Below are 27,500 nucleotides of genomic sequence, written 5' to 3' on the forward strand. Positions count from 1 at the left end.
CATGAAAAGCCATCTCTCCAACACCAGGGCAATGGCAAGAGATGCACCACCGTCGGCGCCCCCTCTCACCGTCGGCGTCCACTCCCACCGCCGGCGGCGCCCACTCCCACCGCCGGCGGCGCCCACTCCCACCGCCGGCGGCGCCCCCTCCCACCGTCGGCGGCGCCCCCTCCCACCGTCGGCGGCGCCCACTCCCACCGCCGTCGGCGTCCACTCCCACCACCGTCAGCGGCCACTCCCACCGTCAGCGGCCACTCCCACCGTCAGCGGCCACTCCCACCGTCAGCGCCCACTCCCACCGTCAGCGCCCACTCCCACCGTCAGCGCCCACTCCACCGTCAGCACCCACTCCCACCGTCAGCACCCACTCCCACCGTCAGCACCACTCCCACCGTCAGCACCCACTCCCACCGTCAGCACCCACTCCCACCGTCAGCACCCACTCCCACCGTCAGCACCCACTCCCACCGTCAGCACCCACTCCCACCGTCAGCACCCACTCCCACCGTCAGCACCCACTCCCACCGTCAGCACCCACTCCCACCGTCAGTACCCACTCCCACCGTCAGTACCCACTCCCACCGTCAGTACCCACTCCCACCGTCAGTACCCACTCCCACCGTCAGTACCCACTCCCACCGTCAGTACCCACTCCCACCGTCAGTACCCACTCCCACCGTCAGTACCCACTCCCACCGTCAGTACCCACTCCACCGTCAGTACCCACTCCACCGTCAGTACCCACTCCACCGTCAGTACCCACTCCCACCGTCAGTACCCACTCCCACCGTCAGTGCCCACTCCCACCGTCAGTGCCCACTCCCACTGCCCACTCACTTGCTCAGCTGGTTCCTCATGGGCCTGATGCAGCCGCCGGCGCTCTCCGCGGCCGGGTAGGGAGGCTGCATCCTGTGGGGGGCGCACGTCTCTCTGTAGCCGCACCGGTTTGGGGGGAGGCGGTGGTGAGGTGCTTGACGGGGGCTGTGACACCTCCTGGAGAGGAGGGATGGGGCGCTGACAGGATGGGGGTCTGGAGAGTCCTTTGGGGGAGGACTTATGCTGCGTGACGCTGCGGCCGTCTGCAGAAGGGGACGAGAGGTGCGAGGAGTCAAGCGAGAAGAGAGAGCAGAGAGAACATCAAGTGGCTCCCAAAATGGGGACCCGGTGGATTAAAGAGGGGGGCGGGGCTCAGAGGGCAAACTCGGTAAGAATAGGGGACCCCAAAGCGTAACATGGCCCATTATAAAAGGGCGTGGAACCATTGAGCAGAGAGAATGACAGAGATAAAGTAAGAGCGAAGAAGACAGCAGGAGGAGCACAACGGTGGTGGGACAGCTCGTACGACCCCTCACCTTGTCGCTGTGGGAAGAAGACGATCTCGAAGAGGACGATGAAGAGCGTGACGTCCGGCCGTGCCTTGCTGGCGAGGAGGATTTTGAGCAGGAGCTGTGTCTGGAAGGGGATGACCTCTCTGCGGAAGAGTGCGACGAGTGGGAAGAGGAGGAGAAAGATGATGATGATGATGATGACGAGGAGGAGGAGGATGATGATGACGAGGTCCTCTTGCGTGGAGATGCTCTCATAAGTACCTCCGGCTCTTCTCTGCCTTCTTCCGCTGTAGCTTTCTGCGGCTCCACTGCTCTCACAGGCTCTTGCTCCTCTCCCGGCAGCGACTCCTCTGGGGCAGAATATGCTGGAGGCTCCTTATCAGGGGGAGCAGTGTTATTGTGCTTTGTAACTTCTTCCTCTTCCCTGTGTGTCTCAGACTGGTGCATTCCAATGATCTCTGCGGTCTCCTTTCTTTCAGGGCTTTGATGGCTCTTCCATCCTTCTCGGGGACAGGAGACTGAGCTACTTCTATGGATGTATCCACAGGACACACTGACTCAGAGAATGTTTGCTTTGTTAATGCCTCCAGATCTCTGAGATTCAGAGGTGGCTCTTCCTCCATCAACAAGGTGGAACTTGCAACAGTGTTTTCCTTCTCGTGAGGAGTGTACGTGGCAACCATGGGTGGCTCAACAGCCTTCTCTTGTGGTGGAGAGGGTGATGTATGAACAGGCGTTATTTTTTGGTTTGGCGCAGCCAGCAAAATGGATTCAACCACTGGGAGATTTACCTCAGACATCTCCACTTTGGGAGTTTCATTGATGTCTTCACAGGCTCCGTCCTCTCTCTTCTCTAACTCTGGAATTTCCTGGGCACCTAATGGGGCTCCCTTCTCTGGTGTCACCAGCTCAGGGGGTTCATGGACATCTGCAGACAATCCAGAGGTTTCCATTTCAGGTGCTTCTTCGACAGCTGCAGAGCCTTTAACTTTAGTTTCTCAAATTCAGAAGCTTCCTGGCCAACTATGGGAGTCTCGTGGATAATTAAGGGAATCATACCCTCTAGTGTCAGAGATTGAGGAGTTTCTTGCACAACTGTGTGGCCTTCATCCTCTGGTTTCTCAAATTCTGAAGCTTCCTGGTCAACTATGGGAGTCTCATGGATAATTAAGGGTATCCTCTCCTCTGGTGTCAGAGATTCAGAAGTTTCTTGGACAAGTGTGTGGCCTTCATCCTCTGGTTTCTCAAATTCTGAAGCTTCCTGGACAACTATGGGAGTCTCGTGGATAATTAAGGGTATCCTCTCCTCTGGTGTCAGCGATTCGGGAGTTTCTTGGCCAGCTGCAGTTTCTTTATCATGTGGTTTCTCTAATTGTGAAGCTCCCTGGAAAACTATGGGAGTCTCATGGATAATTAAGGGACTCCTCTCCTCTGGTGTCAGAGATTCAGGTGCTTCTTGGACAAATGTGTGGCCTTCATCCTCTGGTTTCCCTAATTGTGAAGCTTCCTGGACAACTATGTGAGTCTCATGGATAATTAAAGGTATCCTCTCCTCTGGTGTCAGAGATTCAGGTGCTTCTTGGACAAATGTGTGGCCTTCATCCTCTGGTTTCTCTAATTCTGAACCTTCCTGGACAACTATGGGAGTCTCATGGATAATTAAGGGAATTCTACTGTCTGGTGTCAGAGATTCAGGAGTTACTTGGACAAATGTGTGGCCTTCATCCTCTGGTTTCTCTAATTCTGAAGCTTCCTGGACAACTATGGGAGTCTCATGGATAATTAAGGGAATCCTACTGTCTGGTGTCAGAGATTCAGGAGTTACTTGGACAAATGTGTGGTTTTCATCCTCTGGTTTCTCTAATTCTGAAGCTTCCTGGACAACTATGGGAGTCTCATGGATAATTAAGGGAATTCTATTGTCTGGTGTCAGAGATTCAGGAGTTTCTTGGACAAATGTGTGGCCTTCGTCCCCTGGTTTCACTAATTCTGAAGCTTCCTGGACAACTGTGGGAGTGTCATGGATAATTAAAGGAATCCTACTGTCTGGTGTCATGGATTCCGGAGTTTCTTGGACAAATGTGTGGCCTTCATCCTCTGGTTTCTCTAATTCTGAAGCTTCCTGGACAACTATGGGAGTCTCATGGATAATTAAGGGAATTCTACTGTCTGGTGTCAGAGATTCAGGAGTTTCTTGGAGAAATGTGTGGCCTTCATCCCCTGGTTTCTCTAATTCTGAAGCTTCCTGGACAACTATGGGAGTCTCATAGATAATTAAGGGAATCCTACTGTCTGTCAGAGGTTCGGGGGTTTCTTGGCCAGCTGCAGTTACTTTGTCATGTGGTCTCTCTAATTGTGAAGCTTCCAGGACAACTATGGGAGTCTCATGGATAATTAAGGGACTCCTCTCCTCTGGTGTCAGAGATTCGGGTGCTTCTTGGACAGCTGTGGGGCCTTTATCCTTTGGTTTCTCAAATTCTGAAGCTTCTTGGACAACTATGTGAGTTTCATGGATAATTAGGGGAATCCTACTATCTGGTGTCAGAGATTCACGAGTCTCTTGGACAACTATAGGGCCCTCAGGAGCTGCATTAAAGATTACAGAGACCTCATCTGTAGCCTCTTGCATCAAGACATGGGCCTCAGGTGCTACTTGGTCATCTGCTTCAGATTCTCTAGGAAAGTTTTGGACAATTACTGGGGCCTCAGAAGCTTCCTGGATACCCAGGGGGGTCAGAATTTCTGGTGTCCCCAGTGTAGGGGCATCCTGTATAATTATGGAGGTCTCAGGAGCTACCTGAACAAGCACAGAGGCCCGATCGTCTGGTGGCATTGGTTCAGGAGCTGTCTGAACTACAGAGTCCCTTTTGTCTGATGAAAAAGCTTTGGTAATCAACTGAGAAACGTTGTGGATAATTATGGGGGCCCTCTTGTCTTGTATCACTGATAGATGGCCTTCCTGGGCAGGGAGAGTGGTATTATCCTCTGAGATCAACAACTTAGGAGCTTCTTGCAAAACTACAGGGGCTTCCAAAGATGGTTGGAGCTCTGGAGGTGTTCCATTATCTGGCGTTTTGGGCTCAGGAGCTTCTTGGACGGCAACAGGGGCCTCCAACATTTCTTCAACAATTACAGGAGTCTTATCCTTCGGTGTTGCCGACTCCACATTTTCAACAACTACACATGCGGTGTCATCTTGTGTCACTGCCTTGTCCCCTGGTGTCACTGCCTTGTCTCCTGGTGGCTGAGACTCAGCAGCTGCTTGTGTGCCTACGGGGACCACTTCCAATTGGGTCCCCAATTTGACAGTTTCCAGAACATCTCTGGTATTTTTAGTTATTACTGAAGCCGGGGTTTCTCGGACACCTAGTGAGATGTTTTCTGCTTGCGTCAATTCTTTAGTTTCTAGTCTCTCTGTGGAGGCTCCTTCTTCAGACGGACCATGTGTAATTACAGATGGTTGTTCCAACTCTGACCTTCTTACAGAGGGAGCTTTCATTCGCCGAGCAGGCCGGAGCTGACCGTCAGCACGAGACTTTCCCTCTGATATGTACAGGACAGGCTCACGCGTGTCTCTTACTTGTGGTTTTTCTTTCACCTCTTCTAAATCTGGAACAATGGCTTCTGTTCCGGCCTTCTTTATACCGGACCCGTCCTGGGCCCTCCCCAGACAAATCAATTCCTCCGCTCTTGTCTGCTGCAGTTCCTGGATTATCTTGTGTGGTCTAAACTCAGGCTTTTCTACTACAGACACAACTTTGGCACCCCTCTTAGCCACAACTTCAGATGGTTCCTTGACCACATCAGGTGTCCTCGCTTCAGGCAGGTCATGTCCACCTGTGTGTCTGGATTTCACCTTATCTGATGCAGGCTGTCCACGGGCACCTGCTGATGTCCTAATCTTCATCTTTCTCATTTTAGTTAAGCCAGGGGCACCAACAGGAGAACATACTTGAGTCTTCTCTGATTCCGGAGACCCACAGACACCCAATGATGGCCTCCCTTCCGACTTTTCTGATTCGGATTTATTTAAAACAGATAATGACTTTACTTCTGACCTCTCCACTTCAGGATGGCCTGGGATATGCACAGACAGGCTGCCTTCTCGGACACCCACATGAGGTGTTGTGTCTTTCTTCTCCAATATGGACATGGACTGGACACCTCTTCCCACTGACTTCTCCACTATACACAGGCTCTGTTCTCCCTCAGCCATCCTTCCTTCTGACTTAACTCGGGCAGGTGGCCTCATTAGGACTAGCGCAGGCCTACCCTTTACATCCTTTGAGGTGGTAATGGGGCGTCTCTCCTTCTCACGCGGTACGGGCAACTCCTGCGGCCTAGTTTTAGCCTTCTCAGCCTCTTGGTGCCAATCGGGAGTCTGTCGAATGACAAAAGACGATTCCTGGTGCCGGCGTGGTGCCGTTTCTGACCCTCCTTCTGCCTTCTCTCTGGCCTGACGCCCCCACTTCTTGGGAGATCTGTGGCTCCTGCTCCCTTCTGAGTGGGGAAGATGTGGAGTTCCTGCTTTCTCAGACACTGGAGAGACCTTCTTGTCTGCGGAGAGCCGGTGGCGGACCCCCTCCAGGGACAGCAGTGGGGGAACCCGCTCTTCTGATGCTTCCTCTGCTTCCAGAGCCGCTGCTTTGAACCCGCTCTGGGTGAGCTCAGGTGGAGAGGGAGACCGTCTGACTCCCGGTGAACTCTTGTGTTGCTGAGGGGTGGCTGCCCTGGTAGAGGATCGTCTTCTTTTGGGTATCTCACCTTCATCCCGCGCTGGTTTTATCTCCCTCTCTTCTTCCATCTCCTCCTCCTCGTCCCCCGCCTCTTCTAACTCTTCTCTCACGGGTGGTGGATCTGCTTTTGACCTGCGCACCCGCGGGGAGGCCCTGCGCTGCTCCTCCTCCATTACTGGCTGGGCAAACACAGGCGTTTTCGGGGTTCTGGTCTGCAAAGGAAAGGGAAAGTTGGGTGAGGTCCCGGAGCCTGTTGGAGTTCCCCTGTGAGGTTCGAAAAGGTATAATAATAATAATAGCATGTTCTTGTATAGCGCTGCAAGTTTTACGTAGCGCTTTACAGAGACATTTTGCAGGCGCAGGTCCCTGCCCCGTGGAACTTACAATCTATGTTTTTGGTGCCTGAGGCACAGGGAGATAAAGTGACTTGCCCAAGGTCACAAGGAGCCGACACCGGGAATTGAACCAGGTTCCCCTGCTTCAAACTCAGTGCCAGTCCTTCTCCCAACACCTACCCCATCTGGGATACTTTACTACTCAGACAACGGAGGAGGTTCTCCGTCTTCATGGGGTGGGCATTACTCACCTGCCTGACCCTGTTTCGTCACTGTTTCGTCACTGTTTCGTCGTCGTCATTATTACAATAAAGTTTTATTATTTTTGGCCAACATACTGGCTTTATTAGTATCTGCTGTCCTACTGTGTGGGGAGCATTCACTACAAGTCACTTATACCTACCATGTTATAATGCGTACATACATTGGACTATTTAGTCATACGTTAATATACAATATTAGACAGAGTGCAGCAAACAGGGACCTTAGGGTGATTTCTTTATCATCCTTCTCTGGTCACACTCATGTAATACGTGTTCCCTGTATGCACCAGTCTGTACTATCGGATATTTGAATAGGTGAGCGGTGAGGTCGAACTGTTGTGTTAATGGTGGGCATTACTCACCTGTCTGACCCGGGGTGATCTCCTTTCACGCTTTTTGGGAAGTTCTTCCTCGGAATCCTCTGGATCTTCCAAGACTGGGAGGCCTTTTTCTGCACACGGGGAAAAAAAAGTTTTTTAAAGCCACAAATAAGATTCAGCATTTCCTTTCCTTGCCTTCCTTTGTGAAATTCGGTAGTTGCATTCTGAAAACGTGGCAATATAGAACGCACAGCACTGCGGAACTCTCTGGTAGCTCAGCCATTCTACATCATAATAAACTGCCCACAGTATTCACAGATATCAAAGACATTGGCGCGTGGGGTGGGCATGCGTGTAACACATTCATGCAGACAGGGCGTGTGTATGTAAATCAGTCCAAGTTCTCATTAACGTTGCTGCATGTGACGGTTTAAAAAGGCAGCACACATAAAGCCGGTCTCTAGCTGATGAGTCCAGCCGGGAGCTGGTTAATTTCAGATGGGAGCTGGTTAATTTCAGATAGTCAATTGGCCAGCTCTCACCTGGCTCATCAAGCAGGTTTAAAAAAAAGTTGCTGCACAAACCTCATAGGGTTTTCTAGCACAGAGGGACTGTGCCGTCAGGGAGATCCCCAGAAAACATCTCTCACGCACAGAGGGACTGTGCCGCCAGGGAGATCACCAGAAAACATCTCTCACGCACAGAGGGACTGTGCCGCCAGAGAGATCCCCAGAAAACATCTCTCACGCACAGAGGGACTGTGCCGCCAGAGAGATCCCCAGAAAACATCTCTCACGCACAGAGGGACTGTGCCGCCAGAGAGATCCCCAGAAAACATCTCTCACGCACAGAGGGACTGTGCCGTCAGGGAGATCACCAGAAAACATCTCTCACGCACAGAGGGACTGTGCCGCCAGAGATCCCCAGAAAACATCTCTCACGCACAGAGGGACTGTGCCGCCAGAGAGATCCCCAGAAAACATCTCTCACGCACAGAGGGACTGTGCCGCCAGGGAGATCCCCAGAAAACATCTCTCACACACAGAGGGACTGTGCCGCCAGAGAGATCCCCAGAAAACATCTCTCACGCACACAGGGACTGTGCCGTCAGGGAGATCCCCAGAAAACATCTCTCACGCACAGAGGGACTGTGCCGTCAGGGAGATCCCCAGAAAACATCTCTCACGCACAGAGGGACTGTGCCGCCAGAGAGATCCCCAGAAAACATCTCTCACGCACAGAGGGACTGTGCCGCCAGGGAGATCCCCAGAAAACATCTCTCACACACAGAGGGACTGTGCCGCCAGGGAGATCCCCAGAAAACATCTCTCACGCACAGAGGGACTGTGCCGTCAGGGAGATCCCCAGAAAACATCTCTCACGCACAGAGGGACTGTGCCGTCAGGGAGATCCCCAGAAAACATCTATCACGCACAGAGGGACTGTGCCGCCAGAGAGATCCCCAGAAAACATCTCTCACGCACAGAGGGACTGTGCCGCCAGAGAGATCCCCAGAAAACATCTCTCACGCACAGAGGGACTGTGCCGTCAGGGAGATCCCCAGAAAACATCTCTCACGCACAGAGGGACTGTGCCGTCAGGGAGATCCCCAGAAAACATCTCTCACGAACAGAGGGACTTTGCCGCCAGAGAGATCCCCAGAAAACATCTCTCACACACAGAGGGACTGTGCCGTCAGGGAGATCCCCAGAAAACATCTCTCACGCACAGAGGGACTGTGCCGCCAGAGAGATCCCCAGAAAACATCTCTCACGCACAGAGGGACTGTGCCGTCAGAGAGATCCCCAGAAAACATCTCTCACGCACAGAGGGACTGTGCCGTCAGAGAGATCCCCAGAAAACATCTCTCACGCACAGAGGGACTGTGCCGTCAGAGAGATCCCCAGAAAACATCTCTCACGCACAGAGGGACTGTGCCGCCAGAGAGATCCCCAGAAAACATCTCTCACGCACAGAGGGACTGTGCCGTCAGGGAGATCCCCAGAAAACATCTCTCACGCACAGAGGGACTGTGCCGTCAGAGAGATCCCCAGAAAACATCTCTCACACACAGAGAGACTGTGCCGTCAGAGAGATCCCCAGAAAACATCTCTCACGCACAGAGGGACTGTGCCGCCAGAGAGATCCCCAGAAAACATCTCTCACGCACAGAGGGACTGTGCCGTCAGAGAGATCCCCAGAAAACATCTCTCACACACAGAGGTACTGTGCCGTCAGGGAGATCCCCAGAAAACATCTCTCACGCACAGAGGGACTGTGCCGTCAGAGAGATCCCCAGAAAACATCTCTCACGCACAGAGGGACTGTGCCGTCAGAGATCCCCAGAAAACATCTCTCACGCACAGAGGGACTGTGCCGTCAGAGGGATCCCCAGAAAAATCTCTCACGCACAGAGGGACTGTGCCGCCAGAGAGATCCCCAGAAAACATCTCTCACGCACAGAGGGACTGTGCCGCCAGAGAGATCCCCAGAAAACATCTCTCACGCACAGAGGGACTGTGCCGCCAGAGAGATCCCCAGAAAACATCTCTCACGCACAGAGGGACTGTGCCGTCAGAGAGATCCCCAGAAAACATCTCTCACGCACAGAGGGACTGTGCCGCCAGAGAGATCCCCAGAAAACATCTCTCACGCACAGAGGGACTGTGCCGCCAGAGAGATCCCCAGAAAACATCTCTCACACACAGAGGGACTGTGCCGTCAGGGAGATCCCCAGAAAACATCTCTCACGCACAGAGGGACTGTGCCGCCAGAGAGATCCCCAGAAAACATCTCTCACGCACAGAGGGACTGTGCCGTCAGGGAGATCCCCAGAAAACATCTCTCACGCAGAGGGACTGTGCCGCCAGAGAGATCCCCAGAAAACATCTCTCACGCACAGAGGGACTGTGCCGTCAGAGAGATCCCCAGAAAACATCTCTCACGCACAGAGGGACTGTGCCGTCAGAGATCCCCAGAAAACATCTCTCACGCACAGAGGGACTGTGCCGTCAGGGAGATCCCCAGAAAACATCTCTCACGCACAGAGGGACTGTGCCGTCAGGGAGATCCCCAGAAAACATCTCTCACGCACAGAGGGACTGTGCCGTCAGGGAGATCCCCAGAAAACATCTCTCACGCACAGAGGGACTGTGCCGCCAGAGAGATCCCCAGAAAACATCTCTCACGCACAGAGGGACTGTGCCGCCAGGGAGATCCCCAGAAAACATCTCTCACACACAGAGGGACTGTGCCGCCAGAGAGATCCCCAGAAAACATCTCTCACGCACAGAGGGACTGTGCCGCCAGAGAGATCCCCAGAAAACATCTCTCACGCACAGAGGGACTGTGCCGTCAGAGAGATCCCCAGAAAACATCTCTCACGCACAGAGGGACTGTGCCGCCAGAGAGATCCCCAGAAAACATCTCTCACGCACAGAGGGACTGTGCCGCCAGAGAGATCCCCAGAAAACATCTCTCACACACAGAGGGACTGTGCCGCCAGAGAGATCCCCAGAAAACATCTCTCACACACAGAGGGACTGTGCCGTCAGGGAGATCCCCAGAAAACATCTCTCACGCACAGAGGGACTGTGCCGCCAGAGAGATCCCCAGAAAACATCTCTCACGCACAGAGGGACTGTGCCGTCAGGGAGATCCCCAGAAAACATCTCTCACGCAGAGGGACTGTGCCGCCAGAGAGATCCCCAGAAAACATCTCTCACGCACAGAGGGACTGTGCCGTCAGAGAGATCCCCAGAAAACATCTCTCACGCACAGAGGGACTGTGCCGTCAGAGATCCCCAGAAAACATCTCTCACGCACAGAGGGACTGTGCCGTCAGGGAGATCCCCAGAAAACATCTCTCACGCACAGAGGGACTGTGCCGTCAGGGAGATCCCCAGAAAACATCTCTCACGCACAGAGGGACTGTGCCGTCAGAGAGATCCCCAGAAAACATCTCTCACGCACAGAGGGACTGTGCCGTCAGAGAGATCCCCAGAAAACATCTCTCACACTTAGAGGGACTGTGCCGCCAGAGAGATCCCCAGAAAACATCTCTCACGCACAGAGGGACTGTGCCGTCAGAGAGATCCCCAGAAAACATCTCTCACGCACAGAGGGACTGTGCCGTCAGAGAGATCCCCAGAAAACATCTCTCACGCTCAGAGGGACTGTGCCGCCAGAGAGATCCCCAGAAAACATCTCTCACGCACAGAGGGACTGTGCCGCCAGAGAGATCCCCAGAAAACATCTCTCACGCACAGAGGGACTGTGCCGCCAGAGATCCCCAGAAAACATCTCTCACGCACAGAGGGACTGTGCCGTCAGAGAGATCCCCAGAAAACATCTCTCACACACAGAGGGACTGTGCCGTCAGGGAGATCCCCAGAAAACATCTCTCACGCACAGAGGGACTGTGCCGTCAGAGAGATCCCCAGAAAACATCTCTCACGCACAGAGGGACTGTGCCGTCAGAGATCCCCAGAAAACATCTCTCACGCACAGAGGGACTGTGCCGTCAGAGGGATCCCCAGAAAAATCTCTCACGCACAGAGGGACTGTGCCGTCAGGGAGATCCCCAGAAAACATCTCTCACGCACAGAGGGACTGTGCCGCCAGGGAGATCCCCAGAAAACATCTCTCACGCACAGAGGGACTGTGCCGTCAGGGAGATCCCCAGAAAACATCTCTCACGCACAGAGGGACTGTGCCGCCAGGGAGATCCCCAGAAAACATCTCTCACACACAGAGGGACTGTGCCGCCAGAGAGATCCCCAGAAAACATCTCTCACGCACAGAGGGACTGTGCCGTCAGGGAGATCCCCAGAAAACATCTCTCACGCACAGAGGGACCGTGCCGTCAGGGAGATCCCCAGAAAACATCTCTCACGCAGAGGGACCGTGCCGTCAGGGAGATCCCCAGAAAACATCTCTCACGCACAGAGGGACTGTGCCGTCAGGGAGATCCCCAGAAAACATCTCTCACGCACAGAGGGACTGTGCCGTCAGAGAGATCCCCAGAAAACATCTCTCACGCACAGAGGGACTGTGCCGCCAGAGAGATCCCCAGAAAACATCTCTCACGCACAGAGGGACTGTGCCGTCAGAGAGATCCCCAGAAAACATCTCTCACGCACAGAGGGACTGTGCCGTCAGGGAGATCCCCAGAAAACATCTCTTACGCACAGAGGGACTGTGCCGTCAGGGAGATCCCCAGAAAACATCTCTCACGCACAGAGGGACTGTGCCGTCAGGGAGATCCCCAGAAAACATCTCTCACGCACAGAGGGACTGTGCCGTCAGGGAGATCCCCAGAAAACATCTCTCACGCACAGAGGGACTGTGCCGTCAGGGAGATCCCCAGAAAACATCTCTCACGCACAGAGGGACTGTGCCGTCAGAGAGATCCCCAGAAAACATCTCTCACGCACAGAGGGACTGTGCCGCCAGAGAGATCCCCAGAAAACATCTCTCACGCACAGAGGGACTGTGCCGCCAGAGAGATCCCCAGAAAACATCTCTCACGCACAGAGGGACTGTGCCGTCAGAGAGATCCCCAGAAAACATCTCTCACGCACAGAGGGACTGTGCCGCCAGAGAGATCCCCAGAAAACATCTCTCACGCACAGAGGGACTGTGCCGTCAGAGAGATCCCCAGAAAACATCTCTCACGCACAGAGGGACTGTGCCGCCAGAGAGATCCCAGAAAACATCTCTCACGCACAGAGGGACTGTGCTGCCAGAGAGATCCCCAGAAAACATCTCTCACGCACAGAGGGACTGTGCCGTCAGAGAGATCCCCAGAAAACATCTCTCACGCAGAGGGACTGTGCCGTCAGAGCTCCCCAGAAAACATCTCTCACGCACAGAGGGACTGTGCCGTCAGAGGGATCCCCAGAAAAATCTCTCACGCACAGAGGGACTGTGCCGTCAGGGAGATCCCCAGAAAACATCTCTCACGCACAGAGGGACTGTGCCGCCAGGGAGATCCCCAGAAAACATCTCTCACGCACAGAGGGACTGTGCCGTCAGGGAGATCCCCAGAAAACATCTCTCACGCACAGAGGGACTGTGCCGCCAGGGAGATCCCCAGAAAACATCTCTCACGCACAGAGGGACTGTGCCGCCAGAGAGATCCCCAGAAAACATCTCTCACGCACAGAGGGACTGTGCCGCCAGAGAGATCCCCAGAAAACATCTCTCACGCACAGAGGGACTGTGCCGTCAGGGAGATCCCCAGAAAACATCTCTCACACACAGAGGGACTGTGCCGTCAGGGAGATCCCCAGAAAACATCTCTCACACACAGAGGGACTGTGCCGTCAGGGAGATCCCCAGAAAACATCTCTCACGCACAGAGGGACTGTGCCGTCAGAGCTCCCCAGAAAACATCTCTCACGCACAGAGGGACTGTGCCGTCAGAGGGATCCCCAGAAAAATCTCTCACGCACAGAGGGACTGTGCCGTCAGGGAGATCCCCAGAAAACATCTCTCACGCACAGAGGGACTGTGCCGTCAGAGAGATCCCCAGAAAACATCTCTCACGCACAGAGGGACTGTGCCGTCAGAGAGATCCCCAGAAAACATCTCTCACGCACAGAGGGACTGTGCCGTCAGAGCTCCCCAGAAAACATCTCTCACGCACAGAGGGACTGTGCCGTCAGAGGGATCCCCAGAAAAATCTCTCACGCACAGAGGGACTGTGCCGTCAGGGAGATCCCCAGAAAACATCTCTCACGCACAGAGGGACTGTGCCGTCAGAGAGATCCCCAGAAAACATCTCTCACGCACAGAGGGACTGTGCCGTCAGGGAGATCCCCAGAAAACATCTCTCACGCACAGAGGGACTGTGCCGTCAGGGAGATCCCCAGAAAACATCTCTCACGCACAGAGGGACTGTGCCGCCAGAGAGATCCCCAGAAAACATCTCTCACGCACAGAGGGACTGTGCCGTCAGGGAGATCCCCAGAAAAATCTCTCACGCAGAGGGACTGTGCCGTCAGAGAGATCCCCAGAAAACATCTCTCACGCAGAGGGACTGTGCCGCCAGAGAGATCCCCAGAAAACATCTCTCACACACAGAGGGACTGTGCCGTCAGGGAGATCCCCAGAAAACATCTCTCACGCACAGAGGGACTGTGCCGCCAGAGATCCCCAGAAAACATCTCTCACGCACAGAGGGACTGTGCCGTCAGGGAAATCCCCAGAAAACATCTCTCACGCACAGAGCGACTGTGCCGCCAGAGAGATCCCCAGAAAACATCTCTCACGCAGAGGGACTGTGCCGTCAGAGAGATCCCCAGAAAACATCTCTCACGCACAGAGCGACTGTGCCGCCAGAGAGATCCCCAGAAAACATCTCTCACGCAGAGGGACTGTGGCGCCAGAGAGATCCCCAGAAAACATCTCTCACGCACAGAGGGACTGTGCCGTCAGGGAGATCCCCAGAAAACATCTTTCACGCACAGAGGGACTGTGCCGTCAGAGAGATCCCCAGAAAACGTCTCTCACGCACAGAGGGACTGTGCCGCCAGAGAGATCCCCAGAAAACATCTCTCACGCACAGAGGGACTGTGCCGTCAGGGAGATCCCCAGAAAACATCTCTCACGCACAGAGGGACTGTGCCGTCAGAGAGATCCCCAGAAAACATCTCTCACGCACAGAGGGACTGTGCCGCCAGGGAGATCCCCAGAAAACATCTCTCACGCACAGGACTGTGCCGCCAGAGAGATCCCCAGAAAACATCTCTCACGCAGAGGGACTGTGCCGTCAGGGAGATCCCCAGAAAACATCTCTCACGTACAGAGGGACTGTGCCGCCAGAGAGATCCCCAGAAAACATCTCTCACACACAGAGGGACTGTGCCGTCAGGGAGATCCCCAGAAAACATCTCTCACGCACAGAGGGACTGTGCCGCCAGAGATCCCCAGAAAACATCTCTCACGCACAGAGGGACTGTGCCGTCAGGGAGATCCCCAGAAAACATCTCTCACGCACAGAGGGACTGTGCCGCCAGAGAGATCCCCAGAAAACATCTCTCACGCAGAGGGACTGTGCCGCCAGAGAGATCCCCAGAAAACATCTCTCACGCACAGAGCGACTGTGCCGCCAGAGAGATCCCCAGAAAACATCTCTCACGCAGAGGGACTGTGCCGCCAGAGAGATCCCCAGAAAACATCTCTCACGCACAGAGGGACTGTGCCGCCAGAGATCCCCAGAAAACATCTCTCACGCTTAGAGGGACTGTGCCGTCAGGGAGATCCCCAGAAAACATCTCTCACGCACAGAGGGACTGTGCCGTCAGGGAGATCACCAGAAAACATCTCTCACGCAGAGGGACTGTGCCGTCAGAGAGATCCCCAGAAAACATCTCTCACGCAGAGGGACTGTGCCGTCAGAGAGATCCCCAGAAAACATCTCTCACGCACAGAGGGACTGTGCCGTCAGGGAGATCCCCAGAAAACATCTCTCACGCACAGAGGGACTGTGCCGCCAGAGATCCCCAGAAAACATCTCTCACGCACAGGACTGTGCCGCCAGAGAGATCCCCAGAAAACATCTCTCACGCAGAGGGACTGTGCCGTCAGGGAGATCCCCAGAAAACATCTCTCACGCACAGAGGGACTGTGCCGCCAGAGAGATCCCCAGAAAACATCTCTCACACACAGAGGGACTGTGCCGTCAGGGAGATCCCCAGAAAACATCTCTCACGCACGGAGCGACTGTGCCGCCAGAGAGATCCCCAGAAAACATCTCTCACGCAGAGGGACTGTGCCGCCAGAGAGATCCCCAGAAAACATCTCTCACGCACAGAGCGACTGTGCCGCCAGAGAGATCCCCAGAAAACATCTCTCACGCAGAGGGACTGTGCCGCCAGAGAGATCCCCAGAAAACATCTCTCACGCACAGAGGGACTGTGCCGCCAGAGATCCCCAGAAAACATCTCTCACGCACAGAGGGACTGTGCCGTCAGGGAGATCCCCAGAAAACATCTCTCACGCACAGAGGGACTGTGCCGCCAGAGAGATCCCCAGAAAACATCTCTCACGCAGAGGGACTGTGCCGCCAGAGAGATCCCCAGAAAACATCTCTCACGCAGAGGGACTGTGCCGTCAGAGAGATCCCCAGAAAACATCTCTCACGCAGAGGGACTGTGCCGTCAGAGAGATCCCCAGAAAACATCTCTCACGCACAGAGGGACTGTGCCGCCAGAGAGATCCCCAGAAAACATCTCTCACGCAGAGGGACTGTGCCGTCAGAGAGATCCCCAGAAAACATCTCTCACGCACAGAGGGACTGTGCCGTCAGGGAGATCCCCAGAAAACATCTCTCACGCACAGAGGGACTGTGCCGCCAGAGATCCCCAGAAAACATCTCTCACGCACAGGACTGTGCCGCCAGAGAGATCCCCAGAAAACAAACGTTTATTTTCCCTTAAACACGTCTCCTTGGTTATATCTCCGCATATGTCTTCTACACGGCATCTTGTATTTTGTGCTATATAATGTAGGCCTGGGAATGACGCAGATAGAATAATGCCACGCTGCCCCCCCCACCTCCCCCGCAAGAAGTCACTGCGGTTGTTGCTGCACAAATGCCTTGTTCAATCGTTAAGAGGGGGGGTGGGAGGGGTATGGACATCTTTTGTGCACCCCTCAGTAATTCCCAATGAACGCCCCGGACGTACTCGACGTGCGCTTGCCCAGGTCCACTTCCGGTAACTTCAGAACAGAGCGCAGGAGATCGGGGGGCTCCGCCAACATTTCGGGGGGCAACAGCTCGTCCTCTGACTCCGCCGAGGGTTCTGTGAAGTAGAGACAGGCGGGTCAACAAAGAAGTGTCTGTGGGGTAGGAGATCCACATCTCACTGCGCTACCGAGAGGTCCACCATCGCCCATCCATAGGGGCATCCACCCATGGGATTAGGGGGAGGACAAGTCAGCTTTTGGGGGAACCCCTCCTGCGCAATCTTTAAAACAAACTTTTAGAGCTAGACATCCATATTAATACATCCCCCACCCTCACTCGGTTAATCCCAGTCAAACGGGAAGGGACACACGAGTAGAAGTGGCTCGTACCTCCCGTCTCCGCCGCCTCCCTGGCTTCTCTCTGCAGCCGCTGACGCAGGAGCTCCTGCTGCTTCTCCAGATACTGCTTAATAAAACTGTTCTGTCCCATCTCCTCCCCCATCTGCAGGAAGGACAGAGGAAGACAACACTCAGGCATCCACCGATACTACGTACCGGCCACACAGTGCCGGCACTTGGGTGCTCCCAGATACCACGTACCGGCCACACAGTGCCGTCACTCAGGTCTCTCCCAGATACCACGTACCGGCCACACGTGCTGGCACGTAGGTCTCTCACAGATACCACATCCGTTCCACAAGGTGCCGGAACTCAGGTCTCTCACCGATGCCACATCCCTGTCACATGGTGCCGGCAATCGGGTTTCTCACAGATACCACATCCTTCCCACACGGTGCCGGCACTCAGGTCTCTCCCCGATACCACATCCTTCCACACAGTGCCAGTAGCTGGCAAACTCCCCCGATACCGCATCCCTCCCACACGGTGCCGGCACTAAGGTCTCTCACCAATACCACATCCTTCCAACACGGTGCCATCGTTCAGGTTTCTCACCGATACCACATCCCTCCCACACAGTATCGGCTCTCAGGCCTCCCACCCATACCACATCCCTCCCCCACGGTGCCAGCACTCAGGTCTCCCACCAATACCACATCCCTCCCACATAGTGGTACTCAGGCACTCAGGTCTCCCACCCACCCATCCCATCCCTCCCACACGGTGCCATCATTCAGGTCTCTCACTGATACCACATCCCTCCCACACGGTGCCGGCACTCAGGCCTCCCACAGATACCACATCCCCCCACCCGGTGCCAGCACTCTGGCCTCCGCCAATACCACATCCCTCCCACGCGGTATCGGCCCTCACACACACCTCCCACATTGCACCCACACAGTGCTGACGCTCAGGTCTCTCACCGATACCACATCCTTCCCACACGGTGCCAGCACTCAAATTTCTCACCGATACCACATCCCACCCACACGGTGCCAGCACTCAGGCCTTCGCCGAACCCACGTCCCACCCACACATTGCCTGTGCTCAGGTATCCCACTGATACCACATCCCTGCCAAACAGTGCCATCTCTAGGGGTCTGACACCGATTTTACATCCCCCCACCCGGTGCCAGCACTCTGGCCTCCGCCAATACCACATCCCTCCCACGCGGTATCGGCCCTCACACACACCTCCCACATTGCACCCACACAGTGCTGACGCTCAGGTCTCTCACCGATACCACATCCTTCCCACACGGTGCCAGCACTCAAATTTCTCACCGATACCACATCCCACCCACACGGTGCCAGCACTCAGGCCTTCGCCGAACCCACGTCCCACCCACACATTGCCTGTGCTCAGGTATCCCACTGATACCACATCCCTGCCAAACAGTGCCATCTCTAGGGGTCTGACACCGATTTTACATCCCACCCACACGGTGCCGACACTCAGGTCTCCCACCGATACCACATCCCTCCCACACAGTGCCAGTAGCTGGCAAACTCCCCCGATGCCGCATCCCACCCACATGGTGCCAGCGCTCAGGTCTCTCACCAATACCACATCCCTCTCACATGGTGCCGGCAATTGGGCTTCTCACCAATACCATACAATAGAGAATTGTCTCTCATGTTTTTTAATCGGGCTTTTATGCCTTAATAAAGTATTTTTCATCGCACGTTGCCTCCAGCCTGATATCATCAAGCAGTGCTCAGAGCCCCCTTACCTACTTCTCACCAATACCACATCCCTCCCACATAGTGGTACTCAGGCACTCAGGTCTCCCACCCACCCATCCATCCCACCCACACGGTGCCAGCACGCAGGCCTCTCACCGATAGCACATCCTTCCACACGATATCGGCCCCCCACCGATACCACAAGCAACCCACATGGTGCCGGCACTCGGGTCTCACCACATCCCTCCCCCACGGTGCCAGCACTCAGGTCTCCCACCAATACTACATCTCTACCCACTGTATCGGCCCCCAACCGATACCACATCCCTCCCACACGGTGACGGCACTAAGGCCTCCCCCCCGATACCACATCCCTCCCACACGGTGACGGCACTAAGGCCTCCCCCCCGATACCACATCCCTCCCACACGGTGACGGCACTCAGGTCTCTCACCGATACCACATCCCTCCCACACGGTGACGGCACTCAGGTCTCTCACCGATACCACATCCCTCCCACACGGTGCCGGCACTAAGGTCTCTCACCGATACCACATCCCTCCCACACGGTGATGGCACTCAGGTCTCTCACCGATACCACATCCCTCCCACCCGGTGCGAGCACTCAGGTCTCCCACCGATACCACATCCCTCCCACACGGTGACGGCACTCAGGTCTCCCACCGATACCACATCCCTCCCACACAGTGACGGCACTCAGGTCTCTCACCGATACCACATCCCTCCCACACAGTGACGGCACTCAGGTCTCTCACCGATACCACATCCCTCCCACACGGTGACGGCACTCAGGTCTCCCCCCCGATACCACATCCCTCCCACACGGTGACGGCACTCAGGTCTCTCACCGATACCACAACCCTCCCACACGGTGACGGCACTCAGGTCTCTCACCGATACCACATCCCTCCCACACGGTGCCGGCACTAAGGTCTCTCACCGATACCACATCCCTCCCACACAGTGACGGCACTCAGGTCTCCCACCAATACTACATCTCTACCCACTGTATCGGCCCCCAACCGATACCACATCCCTCCCACACGGTGACGGCACTCAGGTCTCTCACCGATACCACATCCCTCCCACACGGTGACGGCACTAAGGCCTCCCTCCCGATACCACATCCCTCCCACACGGTGACGGCACTCAGGTCTCCCCCCCGATACCACATCCCTCCCACACAGTGACGGCACTCAGGTCTCCCACCGATACCACATCCCTCCCACACAGTGACGGCACTCAGGTCTCTCACCGATACCACATCCCTCCCACACAGTGACGGCACTCAGGTCTCTCACCGATACCACATCCCTCCCACACGGTGACGGCACTCAGGTCTCCCCCCCGATACCACATCCCTCCCACACGGTGACGGCACTCAGGTCTCTCACCGATACCACATCCCTCCCACACGGTGACGGCACTCAGGTCTCCCCCCCGATACCACATCCCTCCCACACGGTGACGGCACTCAGGTCTCTCACCGATACCACAACCCTCCCACACAGTGACGGCACTCAGGTCTCTCACCGATACCACATCCCTCCCACACAGTGACGGCACTCAGGTCTCTCACCGATACCACATCCCTCCCACACGGTGACGGCACTCAGGTCTCTCACCGATACCACATCCCTCCCACACAGTGACGGCACTCAGGTCTCTCACCGATACCACATCCCTCCCACACGGTGACGGCACTCAGGTCTCTCACCGATACCACATCCCTCTCACATGGTGCCGGCAATTGGGCTTCTCACCAATACCATACAATAGAGAATTGTCTCTCATGTTTTTTAATCGGGCTTTTATGCCTTAATAAAGTATTTTTCATCGCACGTTGCCTCCAGCCTGATATCATCAAGCAGTGCTCAGAGCCCCCTTACCTACTTCTCACCAATACCACATCCCTCCCACATAGTGGTACTCAGGCACTCAGGTCTCCCACCCACCCATCCATCCCACCCACACGGTGCCAGCACGCAGGCCTCTCACCGATAGCACATCCTTCCACACGATATCGGCCCCCCACCGATACCACAAGCAACCCACATGGTGCCGGCACTCGGGTCTCACCACATCCCTCCCCCACGGTGCCAGCACTCAGGTCTCCCACCAATACTACATCTCTACCCACTGTATCGGCCCCCAACCGATACCACATCCCTCCCACACGGTGACGGCACTAAGGCCTCCCCCCCGATACCACATCCCTCCCACACGGTGACGGCACTAAGGCCTCCCCCCCGATACCACATCCCTCCCACACGGTGACGGCACTCAGGTCTCTCACCGATACCACATCCCTCCCACACGGTGACGGCACTCAGGTCTCTCACCGATACCACATCCCTCCCACACGGTGCCGGCACTAAGGTCTCTCACCGATACCACATCCCTCCCACACGGTGATGGCACTCAGGTCTCTCACCGATACCACATCCCTCCCACCCGGTGCGAGCACTCAGGTCTCCCACCGATACCACATCCCTCCCACACGGTGACGGCACTCAGGTCTCCCACCGATACCACATCCCTCCCACACAGTGACGGCACTCAGGTCTCTCACCGATACCACATCCCTCCCACACAGTGACGGCACTCAGGTCTCTCACCGATACCACATCCCTCCCACACGGTGACGGCACTCAGGTCTCCCCCCCGATACCACATCCCTCCCACACGGTGACGGCACTCAGGTCTCTCACCGATACCACAACCCTCCCACACGGTGACGGCACTCAGGTCTCTCACCGATACCACATCCCTCCCACACGGTGCCGGCACTAAGGTCTCTCACCGATACCACATCCCTCCCACACGGTGACGGCACTCAGGTCTCTCACCGATACCACATCCCTCCCACACGGTGATGGCACTCAAGTCTCTCACCGATACCACATCCCTCCCACACAGTGACGGCACTCAGGTCTCTCACCGATACCACATCCCTCCCACACAGTGACGGCACTCAGGTCTCCCACCAATACTACATCTCTACCCACTGTATCGGCCCCCAACCGATACCACATCCCTCCCACACGGTGACGGCACTCAGGTCTCTCACCGATACCACATCCCTCCCACACGGTGACGGCACTAAGGCCTCCCTCCCGATACCACATCCCTCCCACACGGTGACGGCACTCAGGTCTCCCCCCCGATACCACATCCCTCCCACACAGTGACGGCACTCAGGTCTCCCACCGATACCACATCCCTCCCACACAGTGACGGCACTCAGGTCTCTCACCGATACCACATCCCTCCCACACAGTGACGGCACTCAGGTCTCTCACCGATACCACATCCCTCCCACACGGTGACGGCACTCAGGTCTCCCCCCCGATACCACATCCCTCCCACACGGTGACGGCACTCAGGTCTCTCACCGATACCACATCCCTCCCACACGGTGACGGCACTCAGGTCTCCCCCCCGATACCACATCCCTCCCACACGGTGACGGCACTCAGGTCTCTCACCGATACCACAACCCTCCCACACAGTGACGGCACTCAGGTCTCTCACCGATACCACATCCCTCCCACACAGTGACGGCACTCAGGTCTCTCAACGATACCACATCCCTCCCACACGGTGACGGCACTCAGGTCTCTCACCGATACCACATCCCTCCCACACAGTGACGGCACTCAGGTCTCTCACCGATACCACATCCCTCCCACACGGTGACGGCACTCAGGTCTCTCACCGATACCACATCCCTCCCACCCGGTGCGAGCACTCAGGTCTCCCACCAATACTACATCTCTACCCACTGTATCGGCCCCCAACCGATACCACATCCCTCCCACACGGTGACGGCACTCAGGTCTCTCACCGATACCACATCCCTCCCACACGGTGACGGCACTAAGGCCTCCCTCCCGATACCACATCCCTCCCACACGGTGACGGCACTCAGGTCTCTCACCGATACCACATCCCTCCCACACGGTGACGGCACTCAGGTCTCTCACCGATACCACATCCCTCCCACACGGTGACGGCACTCAGGTCTCTCACCGATACCACATCCCTCCCACACGGTGACGGCACTCAGGTCTCTCACCGATACCACATCCCTCCCACACGGTGACGGCACTCAGGTCTCTCACCGATACCACATCCCTCCCACACGGTGACGGCACTCAGGTCTCTCACCGATACCACATCCCTCCCACACGGTGATGGCACTCAGGTCTCTCACCGATACCACATCCCTCCCACACGGTGATGGCACTCAGGTCTCTCACCGATACCACATCCCTCCCACACGGTGATGGCACTCAGGTCTCTCACCGATACCACATCCCTCCCACCCGGTGCGAGCACTCAGGTCTCCCTCCAATACTACATCTCTACCCACTGTATCGGCCCCCAACCGATACCACATCCCTCCCACACGGTGACGGCACTCAGGTCTCTCACCGATACCACATCCCTCCCACACGGTGACGGCACTAAGGCCTCCCTCCCGATACCACATCCCTCCCACACGGTGACGGCACTCAGGTCTCTCACCGATACCACATCCCTCCCACACGGTGATGGCACTCAGGTCTCTCACCGATACCACATCCCTCCCACACGGTGATGGCACTCAGGTCTCTCACCGATACCACATCCCTCCCACCCGGTGCGAGCACTCAGGTCTCCCTCCAATACTACATCTCTACCCACTGTATCGGCCCCCAACCGATACCACATCCCTCCCACACGGTGACGGCACTCAGGTCTCTCACCGATACCACATCCCTCCCACACGGTGACGGCACTAAGGCCTCCCTCCCGATACCACATCCCTCCCACACGGTGACGGCACTCAGGTCTCTCACCGATACCACATCCCTCCCACACGGTGACGGCACTCAGGTCTCTCACCGATACCACATCCCTCCCACACGGTGACGGCACTCAGGTCTCTCACCGATACCACATCCCTCCCACACGGTGATGGCACTCAGGTCTCTCACCGATACCACATCCCTCCCACATGGTGCCGGCGTCCAAATCCCTGTATTTAGAGGTCGGGGCGGTAAAGGTTTAAAAGAGTTGGTCTTACTATAAAGGGGCGTGAGAGGGCGACAGAGATATAAGATTTACTGGGCCCACAGATCCCCTCTGTGCCAGTCACGCTGGGATGGGCCGGCTATATATTGGTCTATGTTTCACTTTTTAGACTCCGTAAAGCGGCCGTCATCCTGCACTAGACGGGTCCAACCTCTGTCTAACACAGGGGGTTGGATGTGGCTTCCCTTATATCTGTGGTGGGATAGATGGGGACAGATACAGACCTGTGAGTTGGGCTGGAACCCGGGATGGGGTGAAGAGTGCTTCTGCAGGTTCTCCAGCATCAAAGCCTGAGGGACAAGGCAGACAAGAAAAGACCATGAGACACTGTGCAGGGTGTACCCACCCACATGCACCCATCACTGTGCGCCAGAACCTCCCGTTCCGAGGCTGCACCCTCATCACTGGGAGGCACAATTTATTTTGGGGAGCGCAAATACATTTAGAGAGAATATTATTTCTTACAAAAGATTTCATTTTGATTTGGGAAGGGGGTTTAGATACACTATTTATTCTTCAATTATATCAATGAGAACACTAATAATCTAAAATTCACTTGGAATTTCAACCACCATTACATGCTGGACCTTCTTCGATATGTGGACATGGACAAACACATCCCGACCGATGCTTTTAGAAAAAGTCATTCCAGGAATACTTTCGTTAGGGCTGCTCCCCCCCCCAACTTATCAGGGGAATAATACCCAGAGGTCAGTTCCTCAGACTGAGGAGGACTTGCTCCACCTGTCACGATTTCTGCCAACAGTCTGGGGAATTGAGCGGGCGATTTCTCGAGAGGGGATACAAAGAACACATACAGGCGGCCTCTGTGGAAGTGAAGGCCTTGGATGGACAATCCCTATTCTGTAGTTTAGTATCAGAACGGAGGTCTCGGACAGGGAGTAAGAACAAAAGCAAGACAAACACCACAAAGTGGAAGCAGGGATGTGGAGGGACTGCAGACAAGGAGGAGGTGTCCATGTTCCCCCCTCAGTTTAACCGATATAGCAATCAGGTGAAGACCATCATTTATAGGCATTGGGACATGCAATATATGGATGCGTATCCACGTAAATATGTTGATCCAGGCACCGGATTTGTCTATAGACGGGCCAAAACGATTGCATCATGTCACCCAGTTATATGTGCACCCCCAATGTTAGGGCACCGACCTTCTGTACTAAGGGATCAAATAAATGTGGGGGATGAAACATATGTCAATATATGAAACCATCCTCACATTTTGTTGCATAAAGTTCCCATAAGTGATTTCGGATTAACAATTTCATGAACTGTAATACAGAATATGTGATCTACCTCTTTGACATGTGGATGTGGGAAACGTTACGTGGGGAGTACCACAAGGGCCCCGAAAATAAGGGTCACGGAACAGCTTAGGTTTATTAGGGAAAAAAGATCTTTCCCGTCCAGTTTCAAAGCATTTCGCAGAATGCAGCCACGTGGAATCAGGAATGATCCCTTTATAGGTATTGAAAAAAGAACCATGAAGGAACGAGGAGGTAACAAGTTTAACCTCCTACACCGCAGGGAGGCCTTCTGGATTTTTATATTAAAAACTCGCTTCCCTGACGATCTAAAGGTTGAATGAATTTAAGTCACTTCTTAAGCTAGTTTTTCACTGCGATGGCCCTTTATTTTGAGGTTTTACTTATCAATATATATATATATATATATATATATATATATATATATATATATATATATATATATGTGTAAATACAACTGTATGCTCATCTGCATGTCTTAGGCAGGTCTGCAACCCCGCCTTTCCTCATTATCACCCAGCACACAGCACTTCCACTGCAGCAAGGGATTCTGGGAAATGACATGCAAATGAGTACACAGTGCCACTTTTTGCTTCAAAAACCATTTTTAACATGGTTCCCTATAGGTTTAAGCTTGCTGCATGGTCACAGCTTTGAGCACAGCCAGGGTTAAGGTGCATACCCAGAAAACCACCCACAGACAGCTGTTTCGACCTTAATGGGTCTCATCGGTGTGGGGTTGATTAACTGGGTATGCAAAGAAGCTAAAGGATGGGCTAAACCATAATACTGAGTTAAGTTATGGTGAGTAAAAAAAGTGACAAAAACCCTCCACAGCAAAGCAAATATGCAAATGTAAATACAACTGTATGCTCATCTGCATGTCTTAGGCAGGTCTGCAACCCCGCCTTTCCCCATTATCACCCAGCACACAGCACTTCCACTGCAGCAAGGGATTCTGGGAAATTACAATCCTAATTACAAAAGCTGTCTCTTACACATACTAATACTCCTTGTTTTTCCATCCCTATACACCAATAGGGACCACATAGTATCCACACACACTTCTAGTTGTGCTACAATCTCTCACATTTCCACACCCACCCACACCATTTATATCAACTCCCACTCCACACACACCTTTTGTAAAGCACTGTATACACTGTGGGCTCTCCATTCACATAGATACACACACACTCTTACATCACTAACTTTCAGGAACCATTTAACACCTCTAGCCATAAATCACATCCACACCGGGGGAGGACAAGCACAGACAACATTCCAAGAGACACTGTTATGAAGCATACCCTTTGCTTGCTTCATTCATTGTAACATCGCTGGAAGAAGAGATCAGTTTATCTTGAAAGGTCGCACAAATAAAAGCATTTCGTTAGCCACAGAACGGTATCATCTATTTATTTTTTGATTATATATATATATATATATATATATATATATATATAAAACCGCAGCCCACGGAGCAGGAGGGACCTGTAACAGCAGCCCACGGAGCAGGAGGGGCCTGTAACAGCAGCCCACGGAGCAGGAGGGACCAGTACCAGCAGCCCACGGAGCAGGAGGGACCAGTACTAGCAGCCCACGGAGCAGGAAGGGCCTGTAACAGCAGCCCACGGAGCAGGAAGGGCCTGTAACAGCAGCCCACGGAGCAGGAGGGACCTGTAACAGCAGCCCACGGAGCAGGAGGGACCAGTAACAGCAGCCCACGGAGCATGAGGGACCAGTAACAGCAGCCCACGGAGCAGGAGGGGCTTTGGGATTCCCCAGGTGACGGGGACTATACGCTGTAACACCGGTTAAAGATACCTTTACATGAATTCAATGTTCCTATCTTCTGTAAGTGGGCATTGTTTACCCCTCTTTTTTTATTAATAAATTCTATTTGTGGTAATGCACAAGGGTGTGCGCTGTTTCTTTCCCCTTTTTAATAATATATATTTCAACTGTAAATATTCCTGTATATTTATTTGCATGTCTTAGACAGGTCTGCAACCCTGTCTTTCACCATTATCGCCCAGCACACAGCACTTCCACTGCAGCAAGGGATTCTGGGAAATGACATGCAAATGAGCACAGTGCCACCTTTTATCTCAAGCTCACATTACATGAACAACCCTTAGCCAATGCATGCTGCTTTAGACACAACTTTTAAGCAAGGGCTTGGGAGATGCAAAGCCAGTAAACCCACTTACAGACATGTTTCAACCTTGATGTTGAGGTTGCCGGGGCCTCGCGCGGTCCCCCGCCATTTAATTTAAATGCCTGGGGGGAGAGCGCGCGAACTCTGCAACCGCCTGCGCCCCCAAAAAAACACTATAGGGGAGTGTGTACAG

At 54.4% G+C, this 27,500-nt stretch overlaps 1 protein-coding gene across 1 annotated transcript in view; it reads right to left on the reverse strand.

The window, feature by feature from the left end:
* ACIN1 (apoptotic chromatin condensation inducer 1) overlaps positions 1-27,500 on the reverse strand; it is a 51,864-nt gene that overhangs the window by 20,730 nt on the left and 3,634 nt on the right. Inside the window, exons 2-9 of the mRNA XM_075568001.1 lie at positions 24,085-24,150; positions 17,066-17,177; positions 16,675-16,791; positions 7,025-7,113; positions 2,234-6,276; positions 1,970-1,981; positions 1,353-1,887; positions 836-1,079 (exon numbers count right to left, since the gene is read on the reverse strand). Of these exons, the coding sequence (XP_075424116.1) occupies positions 836-1,079; positions 1,353-1,887; positions 1,970-1,981; positions 2,234-6,276; positions 7,025-7,113; positions 16,675-16,791; positions 17,066-17,177; positions 24,085-24,150 (5,218 nt within the window). The remainder of the gene's footprint in view (positions 1-835; positions 1,080-1,352; positions 1,888-1,969; positions 1,982-2,233; positions 6,277-7,024; positions 7,114-16,674; positions 16,792-17,065; positions 17,178-24,084; positions 24,151-27,500) is intronic.

Source organism: Ascaphus truei, chromosome 13 (assembly GCF_040206685.1).
Source record: "Ascaphus truei isolate aAscTru1 chromosome 13, aAscTru1.hap1, whole genome shotgun sequence".
In the NCBI taxonomy this organism is placed as follows: domain Eukaryota; kingdom Metazoa; phylum Chordata; class Amphibia; order Anura; family Ascaphidae; genus Ascaphus; species Ascaphus truei.